The 20,354-nt window shown below is 39.5% G+C and overlaps 1 protein-coding gene across 2 annotated transcripts in view; it reads right to left on the reverse strand.

Annotated features, from left to right (window-relative positions):
* GRIP1 (glutamate receptor interacting protein 1) overlaps window positions 1–20,354 on the reverse strand; it is a 309,262-nt gene that overhangs the window by 3,475 nt on the left and 285,433 nt on the right. Inside the window, exons 16-23 of one of the 2 annotated variants that reach the window (XM_042872388.1) lie at window positions 17,863–18,007; window positions 16,686–16,825; window positions 16,306–16,494; window positions 13,112–13,268; window positions 11,704–11,904; window positions 9,218–9,329; window positions 6,170–6,403; window positions 515–661 (exon numbers count right to left, since the gene is read on the reverse strand). In XM_042872388.1, coding sequence (XP_042728322.1) covers window positions 515–661; window positions 6,170–6,403; window positions 9,218–9,329; window positions 11,704–11,904; window positions 13,112–13,268; window positions 16,306–16,494; window positions 16,686–16,825; window positions 17,863–18,007 — 1,325 coding nt within the window. The remainder of the gene's footprint in view (window positions 1–514; window positions 662–6,169; window positions 6,404–9,217; window positions 9,330–11,703; window positions 11,905–13,111; window positions 13,269–16,305; window positions 16,495–16,685; window positions 16,826–17,862; window positions 18,008–20,354) is intronic. The other variant, XM_042872389.1, reaches the window with a different exon arrangement.

A 20,354-nucleotide genomic window follows, 5' to 3' on the forward strand; every position in this document is an offset into this window, starting at 1 on the left:
TGCTGTCACCACTGTTGAAATGCACCACCCCCTGCCTATCTACGCTCACACCCACTGTTTGCTCTCTATAAACATTCAGCAAGTGTTGTTGAATGTCAGTGGGTGCCATTTTTTCCACATGGAGGAATTCAGTTTCACACCTTTGTTCTATCCACACTTCCATGTCAGACACCGTTGTGTCAGACTGTCCCTCTGCTGCCATCTGTCACACAGCAACAGCATGTAGCAATACTGGCAGGAAGGTTCAGCCCCTACTGCCATACCACCGACATCTGTCTCAGATGTCATGGACCAACATAATAAAATAGGAAGCATTACTTTCAGAGTGGCCCTCATAGACAATAAAGCTGTTCCAATTGAGTGCTAACACAATTTTATGCATTTTTGTGCCCACACATCTGTGTACACAGATGATACCCAAACACCATGCAGTCCAGTTATAAAACTTTTTACAGAATGGACTTTTTATGTCATGTCCATTCACAATAAACCTGAGTGGTGACAAAAACATTACCTGTAGAAGTCTGTCATATGGTTTCAAACCACCCAGATCACCAGGGCCAGCTGGTCGAATGTTTTTAACGTACACTCCTTTTTCCAATAAACCATCTGAGACACTGAACCCAAAGTCTTCTCCATCAGAGTCCTTGTACAAAGTTACCTGTGGAGGTAATTGACATAATGATACGGTGGGGAAAAAAAGTTTGTTCTCATCGCTACAAGCACTAGGCAGATCTCCTTCCTACGTTTATTTCACATTACAGCAATCACTTATTTACCTACTGCTTGGTACTTCTACTGTATGGGAGTTGGCCCCATTTTTATGATGATGATCTTTATGATGATCTTAATGGTCTCAGCGTGACGGGGAATTGATTAATTAACTGTCACCAAGAATCTCAACTCAACTGCAGGGCTGTGAGAGCTGTTAACAAGACTTGGCATTTCTACGGTGAAGGCCAATATGCAGTGACAAAGACTTGGCCTAAACTAAACCCGTGTCATATCTTCCAAAATTCCACTGGCAACTTGAGCCACATCAGCCTTCTTTTTCACCAGGCAGTGGTCAACCCTGTAAGGTCCAGTCCCAACAGTGCTCAGTATAAGAGTTACAATGCAACCTTCTAAGAACACACAAACACAGCTCCTACAGGAAGACACTGCAGGAATGGTATTTTGAAGACAAGCAATTGTGTGATGCCAGCATAGATACGTTAGTTACACAGGCAAGAGACAGCCATTTGAAAGTAGGACATGGATGCTAACCTTGTTAGGAGAATGAGGTTTTCTATATGTTCAGAGAATTAGTACTGTGAGAATAGTTCTGTGAGTTCAGTTATTTGCTAGAAAAGGATTCAGAGACCTCTTTGTAGATGTGCCATGTGTAGCTTTTGATTTCTTAAGGTTTTTTTTTAAATTTTTCTTGCTTTGCTTCTCTCTTACATTAAGCAAGCAGACCTATGCAAGAGAATGTCATGGCCTCTGATTGACATGTCAATGCTGCCAGAAAGTGTGTGCTAATACAGACACATACCCAAAATCATGCTCTTACTGATATAGTTTATTTCACTTCAGGTTCAAAATTCTGCTTCAAATTATATCTTGGCTGATGAAATGACAGCATGGAGTGCTCTCTAATTTTATCATGGCTTGATACAAGCGAGCTCCAAGTACTGCAACCACTTGCATGTGCCAGCCACTAATGCCATGCCTAGTGGGAAGCAGGTTCTGACCCCTTTGACCACTCCTGGTCTGGAGCCATCTCCATAACACTGAATTCATCTCTGGTGTCTCTGAATCACAGAATCCTTCCAATTAGAGGGGATACTGGAGGCCTCCAGCTCAGTCTCCTGCTTAAGGCGGGGTCAGGACTGAGCTCAGAAGAGGCTCCAGCACTCAGCTGGTGTTTCACAGAGGAATGCCAAGGCACAGCAGGGTTGGGCACCGTGCTAGTTGATGTTGTTCCAGAAAGCTTCTGAGACTCTGCCTTAAAAACCATTGTGGAAAGATAAGCAAGGAAAAAATTGCCTCAAAACAGAAGTAAAAGATTTGGTCGGACAAACAAATGGCACAGATGGTTGTGTTTTTCTTTTCAAGCTCTCTGCACTTTTCTTGAATTTACTCTGCTTCAGTGGTATATTAATGGTGCTTTAACCAGGGTGAGAACAGACATCTGGTTGTCAGATCACAGCATGTCTAACATGGGTTTGATCTGAGGTATCCCTGAAAGTGCCATAAGGCTAACAATACAGGAAGATGAAAACCAAAAGCAACAACCAAAAAAAAACCCAAAAAAACCCAAACAGAAACCAATATCAAACTCTCCAGGAAAACTAAAGCAGAGAGATTTATTTAATTTATTAATAGCTGTGTGCACTTCCTGACAAGACTAAAAACTAATTAGCATTGCACTAAGACACAAATCCTCTTCTAAATAACCTTTTCTCCATGCTCTCACAAAGATAGGAGGGCTTCTCTTAACTGCTTCTTAAAGAAGCCTTGAAAACCAAATGTGGAAACATGATACAAAGCCTGAGGGGAGATGAGATGTAAAATACTGTGCTGTTCTGGAAGAGATGTTACATTTTTTAAAAGGAACTTCCCACTCATTCCATTTATCTTTCCTTCCTTTTCCTTAAGGCACAGGCATTAAGTGGAGCAGGATTCAACCTCTGATGAACGACTTCTAGACCGTAGGAAACTGGGGTTCTCTGAAGCCATTTAGGCTGCACTCTTGCCCTAAGTTTGGATCAAACTGCAGCTAACCCATTTCTGAGCGATCTGTCTTGCTTCTTGAAATCTCCAGTGAAGGACACTCCACACTCCATTAAAGTAATCGCTGCCAGTGCTTCAGCTATTTCCCCCATGTTGAAACCAAATCTCCCTTGCTGAGACTTAAGTCTGCTGCTATCCACAAAGAACAAGGAGAGTACTTTATTCTCTCTTTGCAGCTATGTGAAACAAGGACTGTTTTTCTATAAAGTATACTCTGCAGGACAATGCCCTTCCTTACCTTTCAGACCCCAAACTGGGCAGTGTGTCCTACAGTCCAGACCTTACCAAAGCCGTGGCAGAGCAGACAAGATGTGATTCCAGAAGGGTATGAATCAAAATCCTACCTAATTTCTCTGGTTCTTCAGGTCTACAGATTATAAAAGAGTTTTTAGAAATGGTTTCCCTCACGGCTGTATTTTTTTTGACTTTTGACTAGCTTAACAGGAATTTGGAAATTAATGGAACTGACAGCTATCTATTCAAGGGATGAGGTTGCAATTGAACACTGCTGTGTCTCTGACAGCTGTCTCATCTGCAGAGAGCATATTACAGGTTATAATATTAGAGCCACTTCCTTTTAGGAAGCAGCATATATTTCCAAAAGAAAATCCTCAAGTAAAATCAGTGCCTGATTGTTATTTAATAGTGGGTAAGGGCAAAGCTTTCCCACACGGGTTTCTCATCCTCACTTGCCACTAATGCAGCCTGTCTGAAGGGTGTGAGATTGTAGGCAATTCACACAATACCTAAATCATGCCATCTTATTTGTACTTGTCATCACACCTGTTTGGAAGTTTTGATCTCAATAGAAAAATCTTGGCTGTAAATGATTTGTTAGACTTTTAAATTTGCATCAGAAGCCTAAGGGAAAAAGAAAGCTGAAACGGAAATTTAATGCATATTTCATAAGCAATTAAATAGTTACAAATTTTGAACAGAGGCTTACAGGTTTTGAGGTTGTTTCTGTGTCTCCCCTCCCTCTCAGATATATGGGAAAATGTTTCATTTAAATTCATACATTGTGCACAGATTAGCTATTGAGAGATTTTAACCAACGGCAATGTTAGGCTAATGCTGACATGCAGTAATACTGATGTAAAATTATTTTGTGTCTAGTGTATATTTTTGTTCTCAGAGGAGTGCTTGCTTTGGGAAACTTTTCAAATTGGTCTGCTATGACTTTAAGAAAAATATTAATCTATTCACTTACCTAAGTAGATAAAATCAATTAAAGGCATAAATTAAATTTGGATACCAATACGGCAACATAATACCCAGCTAAATTAAATATTACTGATTAAACCATCTAGAACAAACACTGTGACAGATCTGTACGACACTTATCTCAATCCTAGCTTTCTCAGAACAAAAACAGAGTAAGTATTTGATGAAATCAATGCAGTTAAGCAAGAAATAGCGGTGAGTTCACGTTAACTTGCTGCAAAGTTTGCAGCATTAAGCAAAATAATTCTCAGGGCTGTGTTACTTTTTTTACAGGGTACCATCTGAGAAGGACAAAGCTGGTAATGTCAGCTGCTCACCCTGCTGCTCCCCTACAGTTACTCATTTGCATTGGTAGCCTGAGGACTTTTATCCAGCCTTTTTCTCTCTGACCCGACATAGTGGGACATTCGCCTGCAGAGGGCAGAGCACATTTGCCAGCAAGCCCTGCTACAAAAAGTACTAAAGGAATTCCTTTGGCAGTGAATTCAGAGTCACTCGTATGGCACTGCAGCTGTTTGGAAAACTCTAATTGGACAAGTTTTCCTGAGAAATAGAAACCGAGCAGGTTATTCATGTTAAACTAGAGGTCTAACATGAACAGTAAGGAGGGGAGAGAAAGTGGTAGACACATTTCTACAGAAGAGCCAATTGGAACTTACTAAGATTGGCATGAATACAAAATCAGCCCTTGATGATTGGGTTAACGTGCATAGAAGCATAAAAATGTTAGAGTTGGAAGGGACTTTTAAAGGTCATCTAGTCCAACTCCCCTGCAATGAACAGGTATAAGCATATTTTGGTGAGCTGGACCATAAGATCCAGGCACTGATAGCTACTTTTCTTAAAAGATGGCTTTTCTTTACTGCCTAGTCTTAAGAGCTAGCAGCTGTAAAACAACACTGATTCATTAGCAGAAGTCTGACTCTTCCTGTCCAGTAAAGCATTTGCTTTATCAGTCAACACAGACTTGTTTTATAATCCATAGAAGAAAAACAGTATCTTTGCTAGGTGTGAGCACACCATGAAGTGCCTGCTGGCGTAGATTTGTCTTCTATCTCACATTTAATTTCCACTCAGGAAAATGGAGCACAGCAACCAACCCCATTAATCTCTTCATATCAAGATGGAAATACAAGTAGCTTTAAACTATCACAACACATTCTATTGACTGCTTACACAGGCAGTTTATTCCCTGTCCATATGTAAGACCCACTCTCCAGTATCTTGTAGAAGTACTCACTTAGCACATACTTGGTGAGACCTTACCTCACCACATGGAAAGAGTTATGAACTGGGCCCAGTCAGAGCCACAGTGAACGGAAAACAAACCAACTACCCTGAGAGGGACAACATGCGACCTCTTACAGAAATTTCTCCATGCTTTCGTCCCCTTCCTGGGCAAATTTCAGACCTTGGGGAGAAAAAAGGTGTACAAGATGGGATGTTCACTCCCATCAAGGAGAACAGCATTGTAACACTCCCCAGAGTTCTGGAAACTGGTTGCTGTTACGGCCTTTTGGGATTTGAGACCTCAACCAGCACGGTGTTTCCTGTGCAGATATGAAGTTGCTTTATCTGTGACTGCCTTGGGGTGTAAAGCCACCTTAACATTAGCCTGTGTTTTCAACAAGTCTTGAGCAGTGAAGCTGCATAGACTGTAAATTTTATATCCTTTTTAGAAAAAAGGAATTATAAAGAGAAGTGAAGCAATAGTTAATTTGAAGGATTCTGTATTGTGTACGTTGAGTATCATATATTTGATTCAAAATTAGTGTTAATTTGAAGAAGGACTACTGGGAGCCCAAATCCCTCCTGAGTAATTTTCTAAAGAAATGTATTTTCTAGAAATTAAACTTTGGTTTCTTAATGAACACATTTTGCAGAGATGAGTTATTGGTATTGTCAATTCAAATTAACAGTGGTTCCTCCTTGCAAAAGAACAGTCCCTTTTGAGAATTTGTTGTAAAAGAAAATAGTAGACAAGGATGCATCTTATTTGTTTGCTTTCCCCATAAGGATATATCATTAATGTCTTTCTAGGAACTAATATGCACGGCCCCAGAATTACATCTGTGGAGTCATTATAAAAAGTGCTTACTGTATTGCCATATAATTAGATTCCCTACACTGAATATATTATTTCAAAACTGTCAGAAGAAAAATTACAGACCTTGTGTAACTCCACAGGAGTTGGTGACATGATTTCTTTCATTTCTTGCTTAATTTTTCTCATAACCATGGACTTTCTCCCCACATCTGATGGCAATGTGTTGCTACGAGAAGCTTGACTGTAATGTGGCCTTACAGTGCTTCTTTCCTGGAAGCTGGCTTGTCTTCCCAGCTGGCTACGAGGCTGTGGGTTTTCATGATTCAAACTCAGTGTACTTCCTGACATAATTGTGGCCTAGAGCATTAATGAACAGGTTAATTTTTAACACAGAATGTGGTTTAAGTAAGCGGTTAATTCACAGCAGTAGGAAAAACTTATCTATTCTTTGTTAAAACACAATCACTCAGGGCACAGCAAAAGGCAAGAGAACAGATGTTCAATCTGCTTGCAAGTCACTATAAAATAAAGGACCACAACAAAACACAACAAGAATAACAGAACCCCATAGGCAAACGTTTTCAGATGGCATTTTCAACTAAAATACTGAGCACTGGAATGGCTGCGCTGGTCAGCTAGTCCCCTGGCAGACTGGACTGAAGAGTGTCGAGTATAACTGTTCACTTCAAATATATTTTACATGTAGATAAAATGATGTTTAAGTTGCAGCCTAATTACATTTGTTGGAATTGGATCTATAGGAAGGTATTTACAAGACAGACTGTGAGTGCGAGGTTTATTAAAAAAACAGTGAAGTCAGCAGAACGTGAAGGCAGCTCTAGAGCCAGAGCTGGCAGAGCCACTGCCTGGACACCATCCCAGCCTGGGAGAAAATCAGTGCAGGTACACTCACTGCTTGAAAGAAACTACGCAAAACGTGCACACTGCAAGAGCCTTAGCCAGCACTAGTACTTCAGATACCAGCCCCTATCTCACTGCTGGTTTTAGTCTCAATAAAAGCTAGACTTCATGTTAGATGGAAGAATGTGCAAAGCATGAAATCTCAGAATCACAGAATAACTTGGGTTGGGAGGGGCCTTAAAGCTCACTCAGTTCTAAGCTCCTGCCGTGGGCAGTGCTGCTACCCACTAGATCACACTGCCCAGGGCCCCATCCATCCTGGCCTTGAGAGCCTCCAGAGGTGGGGTGTTGAAAGAAGACAATAGAAGTCACCTCATCCACTGGGTGCAATGTACTGACACCAAAAGTACCCACTGTGAAAGAATTCCTTCTTCAGGGAATGGGAGGTAAAGAGTGCTTTGGTACAGTCACCACACAGGAGTTCAGCCTGCTGCTGGGGTAGGATGCACTGAATTTCCTGTTTATTCTCCCTGGTACTGATGGACATGCAAAACGGGAAACTACGAGTTCAGGCCACAAGCTGAAATCTGACTGGGACAAGATGCAGACAGCCTGCTTGAAAATGAGAAAAAAAGGAAAAAAGGGGAAGAAAAAGGCAAATGAAAGTTTACTTCTGAGTCTACTGACCATACTTGGTCAGTATAGCTACTGACCATACTTGTCACTTGTCTTTCTCCCAACTCCACCACTACTTTCACTATGAGATAATCTAGTGTACTTCAATAGTTTCTCTTGTGCTCACTGACAGCTATTAGTCTCTGATGGAGCAAAGCAGCTGGAGGACTTGGCAAACAACAGGTTTTTTGCTGTTTGGCTGAAGACCTTGGAATGAAAAATGAGAAGGAGTCCTTGGCTATGCGATGGTACTTCATAAAGTAGAGGCATCGCCATTCTCAGCTCCCTGTCATGCTAGATGAGTCTTGCTTTCTTTTCAGATCTGCGAGCTGTGCAAGGAAGAGATGCTATAAATGTTACAGCATCTGTGGCTCTGAATTTCACTTTTGTAAAATGGAGGTGGCTGTTTTTGTAAAAGGCTGAGGAAAACTCAACGTGTTGAAGTAACTGAATTCTGAATGATCTATTTCCATTTCTGAATTACTTACTTCCATCTCCTTCTATTGTGCTCTGAATATTGAAACTACATGAGAAGCCTGCAGTACCAAAGTATATCTAACTATGGAATTAAACCCATATAACATTTTCTCCTTCTTTTCTCTGGTTTGCAATAACAAATACACGAGAATCACATTTTGCTATCCATACATGCAATACAGAAGCCGTAAATCTGAAGGAGTAAATTAATCTAGGCTGAGAAACTTTCACTCAGTTATGCCATTCACATTCCTCCTGGCTGCTAAAGGACTTCAATGACATAAAAATGAAAATGAGATTCTGCCAGTTTTGCAGCTCCAGGAATTTAAAAGAACATAAAAGAAAATATTTTAGGACCTTTCGTTCCTCAACTTTCAGCACCAGCATAATTTTAACTGTTCCAATTAGAGAACTTACAGTAAAGGTGATTAGAAAAATAGACTCAAAGTTACTCTGCCTCTGTCCCTTTGCTTCAACCCCACACACAACCTGCCATGAAGTTAGATTTGCAATTAATTTCAGGATAAAATATGTTGCACAGTGGAGAAATTGCTGTACAACCAGCATTTCTCATGTTAGCAGGGTTTTTTTTGTTGTTTTTTTTTTCTCAGAGTGGTAAGGCTGAATTCAATATCTCGATAACATTATTTTCTTTTATGTTCATCTTAATCAAATTAAGTTTCAATTTAAAAGACAACCTACAGCATGCTGAGAAAAGCTGCATCAAGCGGCTGCAAGAGAATGGGATGCGCTGCCGCAGGGAGGCTATGCCCACTGAGGAAGTTCTGCACCATTTGCTGCCTGTGCAAACAGCATCAATGGGACGCACAGCAGAAGCTACAAGTCAAAAGCTCTGGGGTGAACATGTTCATAGAATTTCAGTTGCATTGAGTAAAAGAAAATAGCTCTGGTTAGGGGTGGGGGGGGCAGCTGCACAAGCAAAAAGATAAACGTAAAGGGTAGGTACCAAGAGAGTCATGTTTCTCAAACACAGACGCCTGTCAGCCTTGTCCTGTGGAGAGGGGTTAAAGCTTTTAAATGAATTGATGCGATTAGTGCAAATTAAAAGAAAAAAAAGGAGAAAATAAAATGAATGTAAACCAAACCAAAACCATTATATTTCTCTATAATTGGAAAGAAAGGTTAAGATTGTTCTACCTCTAGTTCCCTCAGAATTCCTGACTGGCCACAGGTCTCTAAATCCTCCAGAGCCTGAGACCAGAAGTTTTCCTCCTGGTCAGCCTCGGTGTTATCATGGGTACCTGCGAAGCTAGATTTACAATGACAAGTTAAAAAAAGATGGATTGTTTTCCCTTGAAAATATATTTTACACATGTGCCTTGCCACAGATTGCAAGTTGAATGACAGAACTTTACATTAGGTAGGCAGGAGTGGGGAGGTCGCCGGTTGGGAGAGGCCGGATGGGCATGCAGAGCACATGGCAGCCAGGTCTTCCCATCACCTGGCGGTCACGAGCAGCTGGCAGGATCTGAGCAGGGTGTTGTTCAGGAAGGAGACACACGGATTTCAAGAACAGTTGAATATACATTTCTACTGATCTGAAACTGGGTCCTCCCTATGCAGATTAACGAATCGACCAGGGCAGAGCTGCTCTGCGCAGCAAAATGTTTGTAATAAAACCTTTCAACCTCACAGACTTCTTTCAGGGAAATATGAAGAGCTCTCATTTTGGCAAACAGCATTTTGCAAAGGAGGGATAATGGTGTTTTCACTGATTCCTTCAAACTAAGCTGCACTTATTATCAATTTAACCCCACCTGAGTGCCATAATAGAAACTGCTCCAGTAATTTTATACACAAACACAGAGAAACCTCTAGAGATGCAACTGGCTTGTATGGAGACCTAGATCTCTGAAGTTTCATAAAAACACTGAAGCATTATTACTAGCACTCCAGAGCAAGCTGTTAGGGACAGTGATGCTTAGGAAGGTTGCCCAGTAAGAAAGGTCAGACCAAAATGCCAACAACGACTGCAGAAACACAGCCCAAAGCAACACTGCCACTGTGTGTGTGTGTGTGTGTGAGGGCAGAAAGCAGGAGTTCTTTGCTGCCTTAGCAAAGGAGGTCAGCTCAATGAAGGTTCACACAAGCGTCAAAGCAGCTGCAAGGGAGGGGGCTGCTGAAAGGCTGAGGGGGAGGATGAGGGAAGGAAAGAATGAGAATTCAGCCTTTTGGTGGCAGCAAGCTGTTACTTTGGAGCAGCTACCCATGGACTGCAGCTAGTGGTGCTTAACATCACATAAACAGAGCAAACAGTATAATGGAAGCATCTGAGGCCTTGCTTGACAAACAGTGTTACTGAGAATAGCATGAATGTAACACGGTTAATGTGATAGCTTTTAAATGGGGGAATTGCCCAGCACAACCGACGATAGCTTGAATGCTTCACGCACAGGATACTCTGCCTTAGAGATGCTTTCTTACAGCTACTATCAGTCAAGCAGACAATGGTCAGCCATTTCAAACTCCTATTGCAATGATTCTCCATCTAGCATCAGTGTCTCCTTTAAGATATTGCAATAGATACAGCAGTGGTGAGAATACCTACTCAGATCACAGATGCAATTCCTCTCAGGCAAGATAAGAAAGTATTTAAAACATGATTTTAGAAAGATCCTTGATGTCTGAAATTAGCTCTTTCAGTCAACCTAGGTAGTTATTCTAATGGCTAATGTTGAACATCAACTACTTTATTCAATACCTTTCTTTATATTGGATAGTAATACTGTATTGTAAAAGAGAACCCGAGTTAATGAACAGGTTTATATGTCTATCCAGCAAAGACTGGATTTACTAGAACAGGAGGTCCATTCCTTCTCTAACTCCTATGAAATCTGAAATTATAATGCTTGTAAGTCTGGACATCTTTTTGGCCAGAACAATTCTTCTCTCTGCCCTCACCTCCCCTTCTGCTTTTTCTGAATCTTATCTCCTGGCATGTGAAATGCTCAACATTTTCACCTCCATTATAGCCACATTAATAAGCGGATTTGTAGCCAAGCAACTGCATCAGAAAAAAGAGCTTCCAAAAACATTTCTCATCTATCTTTTTTTCCTGAAACAAATCTGAGAGATTGGTTTTATGTCACATGAAATACTATTTGAGCTGAAGCAAATAAATCTGTCTTTCTGATGCTCATTCAAAGAGCCATCAGGAATTCAGAAATACAGACATGCCGAGGGTACCGGGACAGATATGAAGCCACAAGTGCCTATGGTTTGGCTCTTGTTGCTATAGAAGAGAGCAGATCCCCTCTCTGTGTTCCCCTCCCTTTTTTTTATCTCTACCAGGAAGTGATAGGATGTTCCAGGATCTGGCAGACTCATTCCTGTATATAAAATTCTAATGTGCAAAAAACTTTCTTTGGAGTGGGAGCTGTAACTGATTTATTCTGTCTGTCAGTGGTAGGTAGAAACAAGGCTACGGAGCAGCTTATGCTCTCTGGTTTCACTCACTTCCAGCTGTAATGTTATCATCACTCAGTGGCATATTAGTGACGTGCTTTCTGCTTTTACCCATTTTTCTCCTCTTTCTCATTTTAACTGTTTTTACTTTCCTTCCTCTCTCCCTCCTCCTCAGCCCCAGCCCAGTCAGGTCTCACTCCTGTGCACAGTTTTCCTACCTGGAAGTATTCCACTCTTCCAGCTGTCCCCCACCTTTCCTCTGCCCACCAGAGGCGCCTTTCCACAGCTTGCCCTCTTTCTTCATGCTCCTGATATTCTCTCCCCCTGACCTTTCTACAGAAGTTTGCTTTAAGTGATTTTCTTGATTCTCTCCCAATGTCTCAGTCTCCTTCTGTTGCCACATGTTCTTGGAAGCTGTGCTACACAAAAGAAAGGTAAGAAAAATTACTTTTTAGTGTAGAGAGAAGACAGAGTGCTTAGCTAGAAGCATAGAGGTTCTGGAGTTATCTTTCACAGGCTGGAAGAACAGATACATCCTTCTCTAATACTCTAGCACTTGGCACAGGAGGTCTAGCATAATTCATTTTACAAATACAATATTAAAATAACCATTATTTTAATTTCTGCTGTATCTCTCAGGTGTAAGTAGAACAAGCCACTTTAATGTGCATACTTTTTTTGAACTGCGCTTTAAATTGGTAGTGGAATACATGCTTGTAATTTAGAATATTCTGCATTTTACAGTCTGGCTTTCTGGTTCACTGCTCATCAACTTTTTCAACCTATTACTTATGTAATTGTAAAACAGCAGGTGACCTGGAATCTGAGGCTGCACCTTATCTGGGAAACAAAAGATGAGCTTTTAATGTGGATAAAAATACTGCTCTCAAATTAAAGACAGCACACTTACTAAAAATGGGAAGGAAACAATTATTTCCTTTATTAAATGGTTTCCATTAATAGCCTATGAAAACTTCCAGCATATTTCTGGCCAGCAGGGACCACAGGAGCTGGACAGAGGCTGAGTATTCACACTTGTATCATCCTGACAGACTTGTCCCCATATAAAATGCCATTGGGCAATCTGCTGTATCGGAGGATTTATCAGTCAGCTTCTGAAAAGCTGCACAGTCATCTAAACCCTGCCTTGATTTACATTTCAAAGCTAACTGATTTAAAACTTACGGATTTACTTATCCAGCAGGCTTATAGAGGAAAGATTTTCTGCTGTACTAAACTATAAACTGAGACTTCAGGCTCACTGTGATACTACACAGTAGTAGTGCAGTACCTCTAGAATGTGTGTATTTCTAGTGAAGGATGTGCAAGTCCTGACCAACAGGTACAATGAGTACTGAAATCTTTGTTTTGTTCTGTTTCTGTTTGTTTGTTTTTAAGTAACTGAAAATAAATATGTGCCTTGTTTTTGGCATCATAACCTTCCACAAACACCATTTATATACTCTGATAAGTTTCATTAATCATAAATACTACAACTCATATTTAGGGAATGAGCTGCTACAGATGAGTTAGAAAATAATAATTTCATTCTATACAATAAACGTCCTTATTTGAGGCATTAATGCAGCTGAAGATAAGAAAACAGAAACTTGAACAAGAGCTTACCTGCTTGCCGTAGGTCGGTCCCATTCATCATCGCTCAGTGCTGTGTCATGAAATGGGTGGTTTCGTGGTCTGCTTGGAGGGGACAAGCTGCCCCTCTGTTTAGGACTCCTCCATTCATAGGCATTGAAGTTGTATCCTGAAGCCTGATAGCTGGGTCCTAAAAAGATGAATTGTATATTCATGGCACTGTATATATCGTAAGGACAAAAAAGTAGACCTTTAAAACTAGGTTCTCTAGAACTGGAACGTGGGCTGATAATTATTGCTATTGTAGTAGTAGTAGTAGTAGCAGCCAGATATTTAGCATAATAAATTACCTCATTTGTTCCCCAAATTAGCGGTGCTTTAAAGCTTCTTCTGTGAAAGTTGATCAAAAACAAAATCTTAAATATATCCAACTCAGATTTTCTATCCTTTGTCTCATCTTCTTCCAACACTTTGTGCAGGACATTTCCACAAGTTTATCAGTTTCCAATTTGACCTGACTTTGAATATTAGTGAGTAAGTTACGAATGTCCACCATGTGTTAACTTGATCATGTATGAAATATCCAAAACTTAATCTATTAAGGAAAAAGTACTTCAGATCTATTAAATGGAGTTTGAAAGGATTCATTAAAAGAAACATACAAACTCGACTTTTTAGATGACAAGTGAGAGAGTTTTTTCTTCTTAGTAACTTCCTCAAATTTGGAAACAATGCAGCCAAAAATTAGGGACGTATTAGGGTCAATTTTGCACACTGCTGATCTGCATTATGGCTATTAAGATGCAAAAGTTGATATGGCACAGAGGCTGGATTAAGTGCCCCAACAGGAAGGAGGGTGACCGTCTTAGCACCAATGGGGCAAGGGATCAGTAACACAGGTGTAGGACTGTGCTGTCACAGCTGTCACAACTCTGTGTAGCTGTGCTGCCTTGAGAAAAGACTTAACATGCACGACCTACACAGCACGACCCTTTGGGCAGAGGGGACTCGCTCTTGTCAGGGCTGTTGCTTTTCACTAGGAAAGCTGAGGAAAGGCCCGTCTCAGGAGATGTGCACCTGGGAACAATAAACACCCTTGGAAAGCTTAACTTGCAGAAAGAGACTTTTCTCTCAGCTATTTCCAAGTGTTTCAAGGCTGTGCAAGTGGCATTAGACAGCCTCGGTGTATTAAGAGTTTTTTCTGCATGCTTTTATCTTAAAAGCAACATTGGTGGTAGTTGAATAGCTTTTCTTTTACTGAATTAATTCTAATTTAAATTGCAAGTAGGAAGCCAATGGAGTCCAGCTTTTAAGCAACATACTAAAAAGAACATATGGATTAGCTTGTCACAATCTGATGGTGATCCGGTACACAAATTGCAGTACAGTAGAACTGCTGCACATACATATTTCACCTTGACAAATTCCTTTTTCAGTCTCTGTAGTTGGCATTTTCTGATGCGCGTTGTGTATTAGAAAATTCTGTTTTGTTGATGGCTAACCCATATCACTGCTGTCACCTCTCTAAGGAGGGCAATTCACTTCCATATATCAGTCCAGACCTGTCTCCCTTAAATCCCAGGCAACCACAGAATTGTGTGCTTTTTTCCAGCTAACTGACAAACATTAACGGACTCCTAAATTCTATGAAGGGTTTTGGATGTGAAAATGTGACTGTTGTGTGGGGAATCCTCCAGATTACTAAGGCACACATATCAGACAATGGTACAAAACAGGGTGTCAATTCAAGGAGCAAAAGGATGTCTCACCAGCACTGAATTAGCAACTAATAGGATAAAGCATTATCTGGAGCTCCAGAAACATTCCCCAAACTCCTCATTTTGCTTTGCCTGTACTTATGCCAAAAAAGGTTTGGAAAGAAGCCAAACAACTTGACAGGTCAAGACAGAATGAACTTTAATAGAAATGTGGGTCACAGTAGTACCACAGCAAGAGATAAGGTACAACTCTGATTACACTCAGGCTGCTTAAGAGAAGTACCGTGGACCCAGCCAAGCATGGGGTGATTTACTTAAGGGAGACATAAAAAACATTTTGAGACGGTGGTTTAATTTTTGGTATGGAGTCTGAATGACTGGGATTTAAGAGAGCACTCTGGACCTCAGTTCTTTCCACAGTTGAATAATTTGCCTCAGATGTAATCAATTCAAATACAAAATGAGAGCCATCATTTTCTCACTTTCTCAGAAATATATTCCCTAGAACTTTAAACAAAACAAACAAGCAACAACAACAACAAAAACAAACAGAAGAAACTCTAACATGATGTGTTTTGATAAGCTAGCCAGAACAGTTAAAAACAAGAAAGGCAACAAATTCATTCCAATTCTAACTCCAGTGAAATACAAATTACACAGGAGGAGATCAGCTCATTACATTGGGTATAAAATAAAATGTTATGTGTAACAGTAAGTTAAAAGTAAAACGGAGAAAACAGGAGTTGTAATTAAGAGTATTGAGACCATCCAGTTGAAAGGAAAGTTTATGACAAAATACATGCAGTAAGGCTAAGAAATATTTAAAAATTAAAGAACAACAAAAAAATAGACATTAGCAGTAACATCAGCTACTTCTTGACCTCATGTTTCAAACAAATCATTCTTATTTAAAAAAAAAAATACTGAAAATCTTATTGAAATAAATCAAACAGAAGTATAAAACTTAGTATAAAATCATGTCTTTCAACTGAAAAATAGTTTTTGAGGGCTGAAAGTTAATTGTCCATACTGCAGTAATGAGGGAGAAGCAAATTTTACAAATCATAAGCAATGTTTAAATTTCTCCCTTCAGCATTTTATAATAAATCTGTTGTCTGTTAAAAATTACTGCCCGTGGGCATCAAATTCATGAACACCTTTAGAGTGATCTGTGCTTTGCATTGATCTATATTTGAAGGATAAACTCATTTAGTTGTGTCTGAGCTATGGACTGGGTTATTCAGATATCAGAAAAGCTAACAAAAGCCTGTTAATGTATTGATAAATGCTCCATAACACAGCACAACGCCATAAAAGAATGTATTTGAGGCCAGCCACGCATAAGAAATCATGTTGCCTGCCAAGGTGTGTGGTTATAATGAGACACCACCGCATTACAAAGTAGAAGGTTTAAACTTAGTACAGGTAAGGTTGTCTTTAGGGCAAAGGAAGGTCAACCAGGAAGACAATAATTTCCACTTTAAACACTGATAGCACTCTTGATAGTACCTTGATTTCCAAAGCTGGTATCAATACCAGAGCCATCCCATGACTCTACCGCACTGTCAACACTGGGGACTGTAGCAGAATAGATATCTGAGAGTTTGCCAGATTTCTGTGCAGCAGACGTTTCATCTTCAGCATCGCTCAGTTCAGTTATATGACCCACAGGGACAGAAAACTTCTTGGGACTGGTAGCTGAACAGGATTATAAAAAACAAAAAAACAAAAAACAAAAGGGTGGGGGATGGTCATTACTTTAATGCAGCTCTAAGAACGTGCTTTTTTCTGCTACTGACCTGACATTTTCTCCGGAGACAGCCTAAACACTTCGTAATCTGTAAAAACAACTCATTAAAGATCACTGATGCTACTTTGGCCATACTTACCATCTGTCTGCTTCTTGATTTTCAAGGTGACAGTTTCTCCTGCCATCTGTAATAAATGAATGGCTTCACTCAAAGGCTTTCCTTTTAGGCTGCTACTATTTATTGCTAGGATTCTGTCGCCTATGTGGATTGCCCCAGTTCTACAGCAAGAGAGAAATTAAACATTAGAAGAGCAGCCAAAAAAAAAAAAAGCAAAAAAAAAGCAAAAAAAAAAGACCATTTCTTTGCATATTTGGAGGCATTAAACTCTCATCTTTCTTTTGTTTTGCATTCATAGTAATTCTATTGTTAGAAACGCTTGAAGCAAGTCACCTTTGTTGTGGTGACAACAGTAGAGCCAAAGGATGGAGATTCAGATTTCAGTGTTACTGCAGTAGTTAATAAGCTGTGGATGATATTCATTGCAGTCCATCTGAGTAAGAATAATCTCAGACAGTTGGATAGATTTTGAAATTAATGTAATGTTTCTAGAGTCACAGAACAGATAATGGCAGTGAGAGCAAGTAGCCTGCTATTTCACCAATGTGGCTTTCCAGATGGATTGCATCACAGCAAAAAAACAAATTCTCTTTGTGTAAATGCACTCCTGTTCTCGCTGAGCAAAACAATCATGTTTTGTGTTCTGTAAAACAGTTCTGTTGTGTTTTTTTCTCCAAAACAACCATGAAACATACAAGTTGCAATGGCTCTACCTGTCTTAATGGTGACAGGTGACAGAAAACCTTAGCATTTCAATTACTCTCTATCCATTACTTACCATGAGGAGCGTTTCTGCTCCTCAGATAGCTATGGTATAAGTGAGTGCGTATACAGACACTGCGTGCATACTATGAGAAGAATGTTTTCAGATAAACTTAGATACATTTAGTGCTTTCCTCACCTGTCCTAATACAAAAGGCTACCACCTTTAAAAGAATGTTCCTGTGACTGAGTAGCTTTTCCAATGATATCTGAAATACAGATCACAATTTGCTCTGATTTGCATAGCATATGCAAGAACGTCCTGTTAAGATATTCCTCATGTTCCCGAACTCAGTAAACATCACAAAATGACAGTGAAAATGTTATAAACTCAGATCCAAAGAACTGCTAAAACATGAAAATTAGCATGGTAGGGTCAACAAAATTAATCTTTATCTTGACAAAAACAATTAAAGTAATTTGCCTTCCAATATACCTTTCAGCTAATCCTCCTTTTGTAAGGCTGGAAATGATTATGGGATCAAAAGGCTCTTCTGTACCAGAGATTGTAATTCCAAGAGGTCCACCATAGCGCTTGAGCTCAACAGTATAAATAATTGCTCCTGAGCTCTCCTGCTCATCTGCAATAAATGCCAAACAGATGCAGTTGGTTTCTTATGAAAGAGGGAATGAAAAAAACAACACATTCAATCTAGTGACTGGTAATCAAAAACATTTTCAGGATTATATTTCAGTACACTTCTTCATCATACTCTACTGGATTATTCAGAAAGAAAACAACCATCTTGTGCAATTTCTTCTTTATTTCTTCTTTATTTATAAGAACATACTTATATTGACGTCGCTAAAACAACTCTCCTTACTGTAACAGGACTTTTAAAATTTTAGTATCTTCTTCCTATTAAAATGTGACGTCAGGCTATTTTATTAGAGAAGAAATACTTTACTAATGGCTTAGTAAATGCCAGAACTTTTCTGTTCCTTGAACTGAATGGGAGGTATTTGTAACAAAGGAGACTTCAAAACTTTTTAAAACTAACTTCCTTAAAAAAGTTGTGGGAAAGGCCAAAAGTCATCATAAGATGAACATCTGTCTTACTAAGACAACCTGTAATACATCCCCTCTTTTTAATGGAGAAATTTTAAGCTTTCATAATTGAATAAAAAATAGCTTCTGAATTCTGAATTATTAACTGAATTGAATAAGAATTCCATTCAATTTTATTTATTTTCCTATTTGCATGACTTTTGTATTATTTTGAAATTTTAGTCTCACCAAATAATCATCATAAATGTAAAGAATTTATTTCTGGTTAAGCTAAGTGTATTTTCTGTGAGTGGTACCTAGTTGGTGCTGCATCAACAAGAAAGGTTGCTTTATTAATACAGAGCATGTCCTTCACATATTATCTAAGATGTACCACAGTAGGAGAGAAATCCACTGGAGTACCTTTTAATTGTGAAGGTATATTTTAAAACTTTAGATGTCAAATTTCTCCTATTTCTCCTCAGGTCAAATGCTCCCTTGCCCATCTTATGATATTGGTATTCAGCCAAGGTATGTGGCCTGGCAAGCAACATTTTCTAGATCTGTGGGTAATGACATTTTGAATGGTTCAGTAAGTATGGAAAATGTCTAAGATGCACAGTGAGTAAATGTGACTAGAATTAACTTCAGACAAGTCAGAAAATTCAAATGCTCACATTTTTGTTGCAGTCAATGAAAAATTTTAAGAGGAGAAAAAGAAAACTGCGTCACTCCATAGATTCAAAGTATTGCTTCCTTCTAACACTGCATGCGATACTTCAGCAGAGCTGGAGAAACACTAATATCTTTGATGTTAGTTTGCTTCTTCCCAGTTTGCAGAAAATTTAGGTCTAGTTTCCCTCCATCCCAAATCCCCCTTATTTTCCACTTGCTATTGTTAACAGAATCATTCCAGAGTAATCACAGATTGGTTGGGGTTGGAAAAGACCTCTGGAGATCATCTAATCCAATCTCCCTGCCAAAGCAGATTTTTCTATAGTAGATTGCTCTGGCTTGCCTGTTGGAGTGTTCCTGGGGCAATGACAAATCCTCTGAGACCTGACGCTGATAATGTTTACACAGGTGTGGCATTGACATGTTACAGGACTTCAACAGAAGGATGAAGGGTAATCCCCCAAGCTAATTGAAAATGCAATAGCCAGCATCTACTAGGGACTGACACAATGCTAACATTTCTCTTTTACCAATGGCAAGTGGATGAGAAGATATTTATCATGTAGCAGTCCTGCCACATGAGAGCTGGAAGTTTATAGATCTTAGTGACTGACTAGAAAGTAGACCAGTCCATTCTGCCTTTCTTCTGGAGAGCTCCAGTTAAGAAAATTAATGGTGGAATGCAACAAATGTCAAATTGCTACACTACTCTCTTTGGTGTTCTTTCCAGGCAGTACAAATGAAAGCTATTAAAAAAAAAAAAGGCCTAAAAGTGGCCTGAATTCAGAATAAAGGCCAGCTCTCCCATGAAAGCAAAAAATTCTGATACACTAAAAAGGCTGGTAGCCATTAGGTTATTCAGGAGATAAAATTATCCTCAGAATTGGAAACTAGCAGGAAAAAAAAAAAGGAAAAACTGCTCTGAAAACATGCTTCTACCTGGGGAGGAAATGCAATCAAATTAAGATGTTGGGGAGTCTTATGCTTTTGAGAATTTCCTTCTTTCTTTTCCTATAGTGATGCAATTGTGGATAATTCTTTGAATATTTCTCTGGGGGACGCAGCTCTGAGCTATCTAAAATCATCTACAGAAAGGTGGAGTATAGAGAGAGCAAAGAAAACCAGGAGTAGACAGAAGGAAGAGCTAGAAGCTACAAATACATTAAATGAATACCAGAAGAAGGTAATACTAGAAAGACAGAGAGGGAACAAGAACCTAGGGAGGAAGAACTACTCCTCCCTGCTTTCCTCTCCTCAAAAAAGCA

The sequence above is a fragment of the Lagopus leucura genome, unplaced genomic scaffold (genome assembly GCF_019238085.1).
Source record: "Lagopus leucura isolate 7727_CA_CO unplaced genomic scaffold, USGS_WTPT01 Super-Scaffold_100008, whole genome shotgun sequence".
NCBI lineage: Eukaryota > Metazoa > Chordata > Aves > Galliformes > Phasianidae > Lagopus > Lagopus leucura.